The sequence below is a fragment of the Argentina silus genome, assembly GCF_951799395.1.
Source record: "Argentina silus genome assembly, chromosome: X".
Taxonomy (NCBI): Eukaryota; Metazoa; Chordata; class Actinopteri; order Argentiniformes; family Argentinidae; genus Argentina; species Argentina silus.
This window is the reverse complement of record NC_139653.1, coordinates 16,665,807-16,681,497: the sequence shown is the minus strand read 5'-3', so window position 1 is coordinate 16,681,497 and position 15,691 is coordinate 16,665,807. Positions and strand designations below refer to the sequence as shown.

The 15,691-nt window shown below is 41.8% G+C and overlaps 1 protein-coding gene across 7 annotated transcripts in view; it reads left to right on the top strand.

The window, feature by feature from the left end:
* The window catches only part of LOC310822746 (neurobeachin), a gene marked incomplete at its 5' end in the record, with an annotated part of 231,677 nt that overhangs the window by 148,774 nt on the left and 67,212 nt on the right, over nucleotides 1-15,691 (top strand). For 4 of the 7 annotated variants that reach the window (XM_083695211.1, XM_083695208.1, XM_083695213.1 and 1 more), the window contains one exon: nucleotides 10,053-10,177. In XM_083695211.1, coding sequence (XP_083551337.1) covers nucleotides 10,053-10,177 — 125 coding nt within the window. The remainder of the gene's footprint in view (nucleotides 1-10,052; nucleotides 10,178-15,691) is intronic. The other 3 variants (XM_083695209.1, XM_083695214.1, XM_083695212.1) reach the window with 1 other exon arrangement.

The following is a 15,691-nucleotide window of genomic DNA, read 5'->3' as shown; positions in this document are numbered from 1 at the left end:
TCGCAATGTTGGATTGACATTGTTATTTGATGGTTGTTGGTTAGTTACATGTTGGTTGGAATTAACAGCTTATGATGCACTGTTATGTGATAGTTATTTTTTAACCTTGACCTACTGTAAATACAACGTTAAAAGTCTAATGTTGATGTAACAGGAACTTACTAACCAAATGGATACTTGACTACAAAAGGAAGGAACTACAAAAGGAAGTTCCTGAAGAAACCTTGTGGACTTTCAAAATCTTATTTTGGTAGTTGATCAAATATGGTTTGGACTATAGAAAGTCTGATAGATGGATGGATGAATAGATAGATAGATAGATAGAGATGTTGCCTAATGTTTAAAAAAAGTGTTAATAGCATCAACACTTTGAATGGAAGTTATTTAAGTGGTGTCAGTCTACACATTTTAAAGTTGAATTGAGGTGTCAAGTTTAAAAAGTGGATACATTTTGATATATACCCATTCAGAGGGAATGGCCATAGGAAATAATAGGATTTCAGGCAAATTTGAGTACAGCTCAAAAAGTATAAATGGTATGAAAAAGATTTTTTCAAGCAACTCAAGTTACAAAAGTCTGGGCATTTAAAAATGTATTTGAATTTAATAGATTAAGTGCTGTAGGCTTGAATAGGATTTCATGCAAATTTGAGTAAAGCTGAAAAAGTGTAAAGAGTATCAAAAATCTTAATTATTTGGAGTGGAATCAGTCCACACATAGATAGACAGACAGACAAATAAACAGGCAGGCAGGCAGAATGAGCCTGGGGTAGTTCAGTAGAATGGTTAGATGGTTGGTTGAGTGGGTAAGAGTGGTAGAGTTGGTTGGTTAAGTGGTTGAGGGTATTTTCAGTGGGGTATAACTGGTAGCCAAGAGAGTGCATTGTTCATTGTGTAATCATTCTAATAATGTGTTATGCAGGTCTTCTGTTGTTTTTATTAAAGAGTTCTGAAGTTCCATATCACTTGCAGTAACAATGGTGGCTCTCAGAATGCTGGCCTAAATCAACATTCCACCATGTTAACTAGATGAGAGGTTTTGGAGTTACAAAAAGGTATCAGAGAGCTTTTATCAGTTGATAATTTTGAGTTGTTGGTACATTTTACAGTTGAAATGGTATGAATAACTTAAAAGGGGTAAGAATGGCAGTAGTTCAGTAATTGCATCTTTTGGTTTCCATAGACCTTCATGTTAAAAAGTAGATTTTCAACTTGTGAGTTAGACCTCTGCACGTTTTGAAGTTAGATTTGTGTGAATAGCTTTAAAGTTGTAGGAGGAGTAGCACTGGCAAAAATTGGAATAATAATAATAATAATTATAGAGTCTAATGTCAGTGGGCAGGTTTGTGGCTTTTAGGTGGTTTGTCCTGGCCTGGAAGGATGTGAGCTTTTATCCGCAACACCCTGTTTGTGCAGTCAGCTCTTTTTTTTGTGGGAGCATGTCGTGCAGTGGGTGGGTCATGTCCTTCACCAGTTGAACTGCTGCCTCTTCTCTCCTGCTCTGTAGGGATGGAAGTTATGGCAGGGCTGAGACATTTCTGGTGATTATTTTGAGGACCCTTTTTGGTAACCTTTCCAACAGCGCCCGCTGCCTTTTGTTGCATCCCGCTCGGAGGGCTCCACCATATTCCAGACATGGCCTTACCAGGGAGGAGTAGTTGGTTACCAGGTCCTCACGACTGCTCTACATGAGTGTCACGACTGAGATCAGAGTCTAGGTGGAACCAAGGCACTAGGACCTCTTGTCCTAGAATGAGAGTAGAAGGTTGTGATGGGTCCCTGGCAAAGCTGAGGTTTTCTCATTCAGCAGCATGTTGTTGGATGCAGCCCACTTCAGCTGCTTAGCCACATCATGGATGTGTCGCTTTGAATGTTGGTCAGTGGGATGGCTCATGACAGTCCCACATCGTCAGCAAACTCAGTGTCCAGAGTGTCATCAAAGACCATCTTTCAAGTGGAAGTGTGGAGGAAAAATAGATATGGGGAGGTCACTGACCAGATGTTACCTCTTACCAGGGGCTGTACTGTAGGTACCATTGGCCCTCACCCTCTGTCTTCTGCTGGTGGTGTAACTGTGTATCCAGGCAAGAAGTCTGGGGGACAACTCTATGTCAGCCAGATGTTGCAGCAGCTTGGTGTGGTTATCTATCAAAGGCCTAGGACATATTGACCAGCAACACCCTCACCATTGTTGGCTGTTTAGTGTCTATAACTGTTAGAGTGTGTGGCTTTTACAGTGGTTGTGGTGCTGAACTTGGGCAGGGAGGCATACTAGTAATTGAACTCGGAAATAACTGTTGGCATGAGTTTGTTCATAATAAACCTTTCCTGTATTTTGGCAAGACATGATGTTAAGGAGATAGGCCTCCAGTCACTTGTGGCACAAGAGTTTGATCCTATAGCACACACATTGGATGTCTTCCAAGCTGTGGGGACAATCCCAAATCAAATCAAGTCAGATCAAAGTTGATCATATTCACAGGATACAGATGCAAATGGTACAATGAAGTGCTTGAAACGAGCAACCTCTCAACAGTGTAATGTAAATAAAAGGATAGAAATAAAGTAGAACAACAAAAGAGGCAATAAGGCAATTAAGTACTAATAAGACAGTAAAGTACTAGATAGAATAAATAATAGTCAATCAGTCAATATAGGTATATCAATATGGTAGAATATATACAGATACATATTATAAATATAGCAGCAATGATGGGAATGAGTATTTGTGTGAGTGTGTGATGTGCGGCGGTGAGTGCAAGTTGTCTCTAGTGCAGGTGAGCAGCAGGTAGTGCTGCTGGGCAGCTGGGGGAATCAGTTCAAAAATCATATGGTTTGGAGTTAGAAGCTGTCTTGCAACTTATTGGTCCAAGATCTGATGCTCCAGAACCATTTGCCAGACGGTAGCGAAGAGAACCGTGCGTGGCTGGGGTGGCTGCGGTCTTTGATGATCTTCCGGGCCTTCCTCAGATGCTTCTGGAATAGATGTCCTGTACGGCTGGGAGCTCACTCCCTGTGATGTACTGTGCAGATTTAACCACTCTCTGTAGAGCCTTGCGGTCAAGGCCAGTGTAGCTGCCGTACCAGGCGGTGATGCTGCTAGACAGGATGCTCTCAATGATATACCTATAGAAATTGGTCAGGATATTCAGCCGCCTGAGAAAGAACAGACGCTGGTGTACCATCTTGATCATTGTGCCGGTGTGGTGGGACCACGTCAAGTCCTCAGTGATGTGTACACAGAGGAACTTAAAGCTACTGAACCTTTCCTCTTCAGCCCCATTGATGTGGATGGGGGTGTGTGTGTGTCCCTGCTGCTTCCTTTACTCCACAATCATCTCCACAATCATCTTTTGCTGATGTTGGGGGAGAGGTTGTTGTCCTGGCACCAATCTACCAGGGCTTTGACCTCTGTAGGCTGTCTCATCACAGTCTCTGGTCAGGCCTACAACAGTGCTGTTGTCCGCAAACTTGATGATGGATTGGAGCTGTGCGTGGCCACATATTCGTGGGTAAACAGGGAATACAGGAGGGGACTGAGAACACAGCCATGTGGGGCCCCCGTGTTGAGAGTCAGTGTGGAAGAGGTGTTGCTGCCTATCGTCACCATCTGGGGTCTACCCATCAGGAAGTCCAGGATCCAGTTGCATAGGGAGGTGTTTAGACCCAGGTCCCTGAGCTTGGTGACGAGCTTGGAGGGAACAATGGTGTTGAATGCTGAACTGTAATCAACGAACAGAATTCACACATAGGTGTTCCTTTTGTCCAGGTGAGAAAAGTCAGTGTGCAGTGCGATGGCAATTGTGTCGTCTGTGGATCTGTTTGGCGGTATGCATATTGGAGTGGGTCCAGTGTGTCAGGTAATGTGAAGTTGATGTGGGCCTCGACCAGCCTCTCAAAGCACTGGGACAGGGAATGGTTGAATATGTCTGTAAAGACCACTTCCAGCTCATCAGCACATGCTCTGAGGACACAGCCTAGAATGCCATCTCAGTTTACTGCTTTGTGAGTATTCAGCGACATAAGTAAAGACTTACTTATGTCGACCACAGAGATCGAAAGCACACAGTCATCATGTGCAGGAGCCCTCTTAGCAGGCTCCGTGTTGTTGGCCTCAAACCGAGCATAGAAGGTGTTGAGCTTGTCCGCAAGATACGCGTTGGTGTGCATAACACAGCTGGATTTTCCCTTATAGTCCATAATAGATTCAAGACCCCTCCACATGGATTGCCGTGGTAATGCACTGTGGTAATATGGCTGAGCCTTGTCAGGGCTTGCTTTATCTGGCCTATGCTGCACAGGTCATCCTCCAAGTGGGGATGGGTAGAGGGAAGATAAAGCAGGGTATGGTGCTGGTTCATGCTTCAGCAAAGAAACTGTTGAGAACATCAGCTACCTTGTCATCCTCCACACCATCAAACTGAATTTTCCTCCTGAAGTTTTCTTCCGTCCCGGGCCTTTCTTTATTAAGTCCCACCACTCATTGGGTTTTTCTTTGTTAGGTCCTGGATTTAATTTTTGTCTTAGTTTTTCTTTGCTGTCTTTGCCCTTTGTTTCACTTCCTTTTCCATTTCTCTGTCTTTCACCATCTGTTGAAAGTTTTCCGCTTTTTCTGACGGAGGCCTTATTTGTTCGCTAATCCATGGCTTGTCCAGTGTGGCTGTTTTGTTCTTCTTTATGGCCATGCAGACATCAAGGGCAGTTATAAAGATGATAGTTATAAAGATCTCAGTCTTGGAGTCAATGCTCTCTGCCTTGTAGACAGGCATCCAGTTTGTGCTAGTTTGTGCACCACACCATGGCCTGCATTCTGTCCGCCCCTTCTGTCGTCCCATAGTCCATTTCATCTCTGCTTTCTCTCCTGGTTGCCTGAGGAGAACAGCAGACATTTATGTTCACTGGAGCCAAGTGGACCCAGAACAGTGGGAGCATTGTAGAGGCTCTTGAGGTTGGTTATGATCAGATCAAGGATGGAATCCCCACAGGTCTTCTCTTTGACCACCTGCTTCATATCTGGATGGGATGTTTGTCAACATCTTGATAGGCAGGTGGTTGAAATCTCCACAAAGGATAAGCCCCATTTGAGGAGAGGGCGATATGATCACATCAATGATGTTAATGAGATAATACACTGTTTTCTGCTGTGGTACTCTCATTTGCCCATGGTGGATGCTAAAGTGTCTCCACAACCAGGGAGAATACTGAGCTGGGAAGTCTAATGGGACGCAGATGAAGCCACATACATTCATCTTTCTTCAGGTCAGTTCTTCTCTTTGCCTGTAAGCTTTGATGCACGTACATGGCCACACCCCCTCATCTCTTAACATCACCTGAGCATCTGTCTTTCCTAAACAACTGGAAGTCTTGTATGTGAAGAGATCTGTTTTTTTGTGTCAAAGTCACACTGAACACAGGGCAGGACACCCCCAACATCACAGGGTGTGTGTGGCATTGATGAAAACCAGCCCCTGCCCCTTTAAATAGACTAGTCACAGATTACAGGTATTTATTACAATCATCCCCCATTTGTGTCTCAAATGCAAGCATTTAAGGGGAATATAATGGTGTTTTATTGAATCTCTCTTTCCTTTTCCTTCCTCTTGACTCACTCACAAACGTCTGCTCTGTAAGGACAAATAGGATGTTGCCTAAACATCTATTGTGCTGGTCTAACTGAATGATCTAAGAGTCCTCCATCAAACAGTGACCTCACAAAATATGTTTCAATTTACTATTTTGTTTAAGGCTTTGGCTGTGTATTCACAAAGGCTTACTGGGGCCTTTGACAACTTGATCATTTGTAATGGTTTGTTTTATTTTGTTTGGAGATATGACCTGATGATGGGGAATTGTATACAACTGCCAGGCTTTAGATCTTGAGTGAGAATAGGTGAAAATAACCTGACAAGCCGGATAGAGTCGTATATTTTTTCCATCTTTGCTGCTGTCTTGAGTGTTATGTTAGGTAGTTATTGTTGCCGGGGTTTGACAGGCAATTCAGTTCTTAAACAAGCATGTGTGATCAACTGGCGGCAGCTCTGGGTTGGCCTGTCAGTGGCCCAGTGTTAGCCTCCCCTCCCAGCCCCTCTCTTCCCCTACTATGAATTAGATCTAGGAAAATGTGAGGAAATAGTATTGTTTCCTTTTTTACCGTGTGGTCTTTATTGGTCTATAGGATGTTGTGTGCAGGACCAATAAGAGCAGGGTTAATGCTCACTATGACTCCACCACTACAGCTCTCCCCATTATGACTCCACCACTATAGCTTTCCCCAGTATGACTCCACCACTACAGCTCTCCCCAGTGCCAGTACAGGGTTAATGCTCACTATGACTCCACCATTATAGCTCTCCCCAGTGCCAGTACAAGCCTAGTACATCACTGCAGAGCCCTCCTAACTACTTTTGCTGTCCTAAATACAGACTGTATTTTTGCTATGAAATTGTTATCAATCCCTTTATTTTCCTTCTTCACCATTTTATTTTGAATCATGGCTGTCAGATTTGTACTGCCTTTTACAAACAGAGCACATTCCCTGTGGACTGGGGGTGTTAAATCTCACACTGCCACAGCCCCAAGCCTCATACCACTCAGGAGAGATGTGATTTAAATACACAGTGGAAAGAGGGGAGAAGAAACTATTTTAACACATTTATCGTACTGCACTTAGGAAATCTAAAATCTGATCCGTAAATAATGGTGTCCATGTTTCCTTTTGGTTATCAGCACTGGAAAATTAGCTTTTAAAATGCAGTCTGAAATCCATTTGGGTGATGGATGGGTGACGGGACTAATACATTTTGTCAGTTTCTAGGAGGCTTGCCCTCAGCAATTCTTTATGCTTGTCATGAAGCCACACACAATTGGTGTGGAGAATGGGGAAGAGCTAGCCTGGCTTACAGAATACTGTTGAGATGAGGGGTTTGTCAATGGCTTTCTCTGCATTATCTACATTGGTGAATTGTTGGATATGTTGGGCGACTGTCATTGTAGAATGGTCTTTATATTTTACAGTACAGTACAGTATGTAACATCTCTATAGCAGTTATTTCCCACATTCATCTAGTAGTTACTGTATTTGGTTCTCTCTTTATTTGCCTGATATTAGCCTTACACCAATATAATATTGGGTAATAGCTGATGCTTGCCACATTTGCAAAATATTATTTTTATATCAAACAGACTTTGTAATTCCCCTCAAGTTGTTCTGTGACTGTATCTCTTCTAGCATGACATTATTTTTCCTTAGCATTTTTGTTGGTCATGTGTGAAATTAGGCTTTTTATGCTCATATTAGATTCAACAACGGGAATCAGAAATGCAGCTTTCCACATATGCTAGAGAATCATAAGAGAAAGACAACTTTCTTTTCCTATTTTTCTATTAGATGGATTTTAGTGAATTTATGTATGAGAACGTCACTGTTTTTTAGCACCTCTCTCACTCTTCTCTCCCAGTATTCAGCATCTGGCATTGTATTTTATCCCTCACACTCCACTCAATATGTACTCCTCTTAAAAAAGTTGTGAGGAATTCCAGTTACACATGAGTGTTTTTGTGGCTGGGCTTTCTTTGGTCCCCCTCACCTTGCTCTTCAATCCTCCCATGGAGTGTTGGTGTTGGGAAAAGGCGTCTAAAAGGCGTCTCAGACATCACTTTAAGGGTAGTGTACTGTAGTAGTTTGTGTGTGAGCTCTGTAGCCCCCAGCTGGGGACCTCCCTTCGGAACCCATTCCTCCTGAGCTCTCCAGGGCTAGACCACCCTCACTGACGAGGCTCCTTCATCACAGCACTTGGCATGGTCCAAATCCGGTCTGGTGCTGACCACACGGTTTAGAGTATCACAGGTCCCTCTCTCCATGGCTAGAAAACCACTTTGAAAGTGAAAGCATATGCGTGGGGGAAAATAGAGGGAAGAGAAATCAAAATGTTGACATCTAAGACTTGGTTAATCAATCTTTGTAATTGTGGGTTGGTTTGTTGAGAATTTGATTCATATTAAATAAAAATGAAAACATTTTGGCTTGTACTTAAGTTGGTGTACATAAATGATTATCCCTAACCAACCAGACCAAATCGAATGCATCATGTGTGTTTGATATTGTTGTGAGAAAATCTTCAAAGCATTGAATTCCTCCCCCACTGGTGTCTGCATTGCAGCCTATTTGTAGTAAGAATTAGAGGTTATAATCTTTAACGGTAATCTCCCAGTTGCCTACACTGGATTTACATTTTTCACACTGTGTAATCTTGCGTTTACAGTATCATTTACGTGGGTTCCCCCCCCCCCCCCCCTCTCTCTCTCTCTCTCAGCTAAGCTTTGTGGGAGATTGACAGGGGACAAGCTCTAGGCATTTTGTGACACTTTGCATACAGCAACTCATGATACTTTTAGCATCCAACTCAGACACATGCATGTGTGTGTGTGTACCCACACACACACACTCTCTCACACACGCTTTTTCTCTCTCTCTCTCGCTCTTGATTGATGCTTAACGGAGACTGAGCTCTCGTCGCTGTCAGAGCGCTGCTAAGTCTCTTGAGCTTCTTGATTTCTGACATTATATTCATAGAACAAGGGGATAGTTTTTGTAATGTGATCCCCTTGTAACACTTTAATCTGTTTAGACGGCCTCAATATTATGGCAGAGAACAGGGCAGAAACCATACAATGAAATCTGTGGCAGCTAGCCAAGGACTTTATCCTACTGTACATAGAGAGTCAATTCTGTGTTTGGATTTCGTAGCAGATACATTGTAGAGAGCCGTGGGGGGCTGTGGGACTGTCTAGCTGTCTGACTTGTAGTTGTTGCTGTTGTTATTGGCTTTGCGATTGTGGAGGTGAAGGCAGTATTTCAGGCCTTGACATAAATACAGTTACTGGGATAGGAAATATACTGTATACAGACTTTAGCATGCTCTCTGAATATGCCTATCGTTCATCTAAGACATTAATAGCAGTCAAATCAAACCGCTGTTTCTCCTTGGGTGATTAATTTCTTGGAATTATATTCCCTTTGGTCCTTTTAAATGTTCACATCTATAAGATTAAATTGAAGTTGAAAAAGAAAAAAGAGTATTTCCTCACACTTGGAAATATAGATTAACCACATGCCTTATTGATGTGACCAAAGACTGTCTCTTACCACACTGTCATCTGTTCCCCAATTACTTTAATCATGACTCTATTTTTACATGTTTCTCAACCCAGTTTGGAGTAAATCAGTTGCAGTTTTTCTGGGGGGTTTGCTATGCAGTTTCCTTTCATGGAAACACACTGCCTTTGAAATATCTCCAGCCAGAGCACACTTGAAAAGAGCAGCACTTAGTAACCTGATGCTAGTCCTGGGTCTTAATGGTTTGCATTAGCTGCAAGCAATAAAATTATCCCAGGTCCTCACTAATGTTGGAATAATCATTTACAAAGATGGTTACCACATGCCTGAGCTGTTTTCTTCTTTCTCTCCCTTTTTTATAGCCCTAATTCTCTGTTATTAATAATGAATAAAAATGCAATTTTCTGTTGGGTTGCTCCAGGGCTCTGGGAATCATTTCAATGAATATTTCAGCACATTATTTTAATCATGGCTCCACATATGCAGGGGGGGGGGGTTGTTTTATAGGCCCAGGCTTCAACCGCCCTGAGACCCTCCCGATCATTAAACCCCACGCTGTCTGCATTGAGGGTCCTACCTTTGATTTACAAGACTTGTTAAAAAACATTGTAAAAAATGAGGCAAGCTGCGCCATTTACACTTGTAATTTGATGCTGTATTTGTTAATGGGAGTGCCTGTGATTTATGTGTGCAATGTTGGCTGCGGCTGCTCCTGGTGGTTGTGCTACTGCTGCTCTGCTGCTCTGGAGCTTTGGCCTTCATGTGAAGATGCAGCACTGGGCTTCCTTACAGCATGTCACTAGCCTGCCTAATAAGTCTGTTATCTGTGGGGGCTTTTCTCCTTTAAATTCTCTCCTGTGATATGGCTGTAGCTGCTTAATCAGGTCATCAGTGAGGGGTATGTGCTGTCTAACCTGGCTGTCCTGTCTTCTCACAGTCAGCTGCACGACTTTTGGCGTCTGGACTACTGGGAGGATGACCTGCGCAGGAGGCGGAGATTTGTCAGGAATGCCTTTGGCTCCACCCATTTGGACATCCCTTGCAAGTCACTGGAGGACTGTGGTTAGTATATATGGTCCATTTCACTTTGGAATCTGATCAATTTTAATCAGTATCACACATGACAGTAGTTGCTCCTTGTTGTGACACACAGTCATGTCATTCATAATGCTGTATGACTTCTGACAACTAACTGTGCTCCTCACTTGGTCACGGCCATCATTATTGTAAATATATGAGGTACATAGAGGGTATCAATGTTGAGACTAGAGCCTTATAGTTATGTGTACATATAAGCAGCATGGTAGTAAAATCAATGCAGACCTTATGTGGGCGGTGCCTGGCTGAGAGAAGTTCATTGTCATTTTAATAGGTACAATATTTATGGGCCCTGTCAATTGAACATGGCACGTCAGTTTTATTGCACTTTTTTTTATTTCCCCCACCACACATAGTTGAGAGAAAATTGCATCACTCATTTCACTCTTTTGCTCTTTGTCTGTAACTTTCCCTCATTGGCCCAGATGATCTCGTAGTGTTCCCCACTGCACTCTGTCAATTTTGCTCTATGTCATGCAACACCGCCTTTTAAAGGGAAGCGGTTCAATACTATTAAACACTCTGGACTCTTTACTTCTGGCTGTAATTAAATAGCAGAGCAGATGTATTAAAGAAACAAGGGCACATTTATTCATTTCAAAACGCTAGAAATAAATCATCTCCTTCTCTTAAAGTTAATATCCCAAGATGTTTAGGAAAAATTTAACTTTTTCCATATCAAACTATAAAACATACCCAGTGATGTTAATCTTTGTGATGCTATTAAATCATGTAATTTCCCATTTTTCTTTACAAATTGGGAGCCATTATATTTGACTGAATGGGGATAGAATAACACTTCTGCTTATTGTGTATCATATGCCAGGTGTTGGCATGATGGGCCAGGATGTGTGTCTCTCAGTGTCTTGGGCATGGGATGGTGAAGCTGACCGTTGGTTGGGTTCAAGATGTCATCTGGCTGCTTGCAGCTCTGTGTCATGGCCATGGCAGTGTACTGGGCAGCACTGGAGATAACACACATACACCAGCTGCTCTCTGAGCTGCAAGTGGCCAATGTACATGGCACACACACAATAATCACACCATCTGGTTCTTATTTTCCTGTAGTCCCTTTTAACCATCAAGCTCTATTGGTAGTTGTCAAGGCAGCTGATGCTTTTTTGAGCTGCCGTGGACCAAAAAAGAAATGTCTGGAGAAAATAACACACTTATACTACATTGTTTGTCTGTATTTTTTTTCTATGTCCTGTAGGTGATCTCTGTGTCTCCATGGATTGTCACTGGTGTCTCAATGTGGTTGATTGAGGACTTGTTGAAGTTTAGGTGTCTCTTGGTGGTTCTAATGAGTGGAATAATGCATAAGCTTGTCATGTGAAAGGGATTGCCTGTGGTCTGGTGTTAGTCTTGAGGTGAGGGGCACCTCTGGGTTATTCTGGCAGCCTTTCATGTGGATGGATGCAAAGAGGGAGGTGTTTTGTTCTTATTTTTTTATGCTTCAAATGTTTCAGTGGCAATGACAGTTGTGGGAGTCTCAAACTTACCTTGAAAGTTTTTTTCTTTACATCTGTTCACTTCTAATTTAGATGAGGTATGATTTTAAAGATAAGACCTGTCATTAGCAGATAACTCTAGTGTAGGAGGTCAAAGGCTGTATACTGTATTTATTAGTCTCAGTTTCCAAACTTTGTTTCCTTTGATTTGACAGGGACTCTGTAGAACTTATGACACTCAATGGATTGTGAGACAGCCACAGTATATACTCATTTAAGTGGGAAACAACAAGGCCTGTTTGAGTCGGCTCTAGAGAGTCATTAGCTAGGCCTGAGAATGTTGCACTCTCAGAGTTCCTATGAGGAGGAACAGTGGGTCGTCCAGAGATTACTCCACAGTTCCTGGTTTGACAGCAGGATATAACAATATAGACTTAGGCACCCAGTTGAAAAAGAATGAATTTGCTGCAAAGTATAGACTTCAATAAGATTTAAAGAGACATACCCACTGCTCTGTTTGTAGTAAATGTCAGTCTTACCAATTCACTTGGGGAAAATGAATGCAATGCCTGTAGTGTAAACCATTATATTATTTTTTTTGATTTGTCATGTAGGTCTTCAAGACTTTCTTGAATGTGAGTTATTTCACTTTTCTGTGTGTGTGTGAGGGTGTGTGTGTGTGTGTGTGTGTGTGTGTGTGTTTAAACCCTGCCTCTCTGTCTATTAGCAGCATTGACAGCATAGCGAGCGCATTCTGTTTCTGCCCTTTGCCCGTAATAACCTATCCTGTTACAGGGAGGCATGGCCCACTATCAGACTATATTGTTAGCTGATTGGAATTGGGCAAGCATGAAATGGAAGTCACGTTAATATTGATCCAAGTGTTTAACAGGCTGTTTTACCTCTGGGTGTCCTTGCTGTCTCATTTCAGGTGAGCAGTTCCTCTCTGACCTGCTGCACTCTGGGACGCTCCTGTGGACAGCGATCTTTATAGCTCATTACAACCGGAGAGCACAGCCCATCACAACTAGCCACTGTGCAATATAATATCCTAGCTATTTCCTGGTTTATTATATTTTAAATGATAATAACATTAATTTAGAATGAAACCATTGGGTGTTTATTGACCTTGAAAGAGCTTTTAAAAGGCGTAAATCTTTTCCATACTTTCAAATAAATACTCAGTACAATGTCTACTTTGAATAAAGGTACTACTAACATATAGCTAAAGAGCATCTAGCCCCATTGTTGAGCTCCAGATGTGGGGAATATAAGATGCTCCTGTTAGTGGGTTTAGAAACAGTGGAGATGAGGTTGTTTTGGACCTCCGGCAACACAGTAGACACAGCCAGGATTTTAAATAAAGATTACTTTCAGAGGGAGCCTGCACTGTATAAACCTGCCTACATCAAAGTTGTAATGTTTACTAAACATTCACAAACTCCACGTTGCATAGATGGATGGGTTACATCACAGGAAATATGAAGCTGTCAGTTTTTTCCCCTTATTTAATCTGTGAGTGTAAAGCAAATAAAAGTAATGAGGCAGGGGGCAGAGTTGCACCTCCCCTACGTCAAGGCTACCAAAGCCTATGGATGAACAGACTGGGCTTTTTTCTATCTGTGTGGAATGTGGATCCCATGGAGAGGGTGCGTAGGAGGGCAGAAGCAGGATCTGGGACAGATAAAGTCTGGGAAACAGAAGAGGGGGCTGTATGAAACACTGCATCAATACAGTGTTACGCCTTCTAATTACCATACATAATTTTATAGTTCGGCAAAAAAGCATAGAGCCATTACCAACGCAAGTACGGATTGAGTTAGGGATGCAGCAAAGTCATCTATAGCCTACTTACAGCATATAAAGTCATCTGTAGCCTACTATCTGACAAACTTGAAACCTTTTACCCATCTGGAAACTGAGATTAACTGTTAAAGCTATGGGGAGAGAGAGGAAGGATTTGAAGGCGAATGAGCCTTTGCTGCTCAGGCGGTACAGTCCAATATTAAGGCAAAAGCTTTGCATCTGCCTCCGATTTTATTTGTTGGGGCAGGATTTCTGTTTGTAGCATTCAAGCATAGGAGTAAAAGTTCTCTCCAAAATGGTTGCCATCAGGTCCACAGTGCCTGGTGGATGACCACAGAACCCAGAGGCATTTTTATGGGGTTCCCAAAAGATCAATGAGAGATTCATGTTTTCTCTTTTGCAAGACTTGTGTTCTCATTTTATATGATCTTGTTCTTGTGATGTATGTACTGTATGTTCTTCAAAAAGCGACACAGTAACTGAAAGTAGTAGTCGTCTTTTATTTATAGATGTATATATTGAATTACTCTAAAGTATATTTGTGATCAGCCTTATTCCTCTTAAGGGAAATGCACATAGAGCACAGTCTACGCTAAGTAAAACATCATGTCATATATTTTCTTTTTAAGGAGTGGTGGGGGTGTGTTATACTTAGGAGACCTCAAGAAACACATGCTCACTGACTCTACTGAGGCTATAAAAATGAAAGGCCCATGCCACAAAATTCCCCAGAGCTCTTGCAATATATGTATATTATATATATATATATATATATATATATATATATATATATATATATATATATATATATATATATATATATATATATATATATAAATATAATGTGTGTGTATAACATGGAACAGTAAAAAATGGAACAGTATTGAACAGTAAAACTACTGAACACTGACATATTTCCAGTTTGGGGGCCCTTCTCTGAGCATGTAAAGTTTATTTGACCAAAGCTGTAACTTTCTCATTAAAGCATACATCCACTTTATTTCATCACCCTCAGACTCTGAGGAAAATGTCACCATTGTGGAAATTTGGTCTACCTGTTCATAGCTGTTCCTCACTTTAAACATAATAACAAATTATATGTGCAGCTGTATTCTATTTTGAATTACTTGGATATGGTAGTTTTTACAGAAAAAAGAAAAATACAATTCACACATTCTCTATTGACTTTCAGACAACAGTTTAGCCCAGTTGATTCATGGTCATGGTGACTGCTGTTTGTGTAGGCTAGAGAGCGCTGCATTGGTTAACCCTGAAGCAGGTTGTGGCTGTGTGTTGTCTCGATCTATGCTACAGGGTGCATTGTCTACTGTAGTTCTTCTTTTTAGGTCACACAGACATGAATGATGGTAGATCTGAAGTGGCCCAATGTAATTTTTTTTTCTTGATTTGTGTCTTAAGAGGGGCAAGGTGGACGATTTAAGAGCTTTGTAATGAGGCTGTCTTGACACCTCTGCGCTTCCAGTCCTTAATGTTGACAAATGGCAATCTATTTCACGGCTGTGCTTTGATTCAACATCTCTGAGTCAAGGGGCTATCATTCATGAAAGGATGGCTCTTCTTGTCAGCACATTTTCTCTCCCCATGTCGTATTTCTTTATTTCTGATTATTTATAACCGTATTTCTTCTCTGTGATAACTAAATTGCATCGTGGACAAAGTGGTTTGCTTGGCTGATTTTCCTCTCTCTCTCTCTTATTGATGTTGGTAATTTGCCTGTAGAAATCAGCATGGTTTATTTAGTCTGGTTCCCACTGTGGTCCTCTGCTCCATCTTGCCAATCAGAATGTCAGCTCTTCTGCTCAACTTTCCCTCATTTACCCAGAGTGAAATGATGGTTTACAGAATTACAGTTTTAAGTTTCACTCATTTCACTTTGATCTGTGACCGCTGGCTGGCTTTTGCCTTTAACGCTACACAGAATTCATTTCCGAAACACTCAGACTTCTTCCCTCCATCTGATGAAAGTGCTCCAGATATGAGACAGAGCAGGAAGCAGACTTTTTTCACAGTAGCAGTGTTGACAACAGTCAAATGTGACCTCTTCAAGAAAAGGTACATGTATTTCAGGGGAGGGAAAGGGGTATTAAGAACTGCGCTGAAAGGAATCATGTCAGAAGAGTGTCAGCCACCTCCCATTTCTTGAAATGTGTTCTGCTTTTCTTACACACAGAGTTTCTGTTCTAGTTTCTCACAGATACAA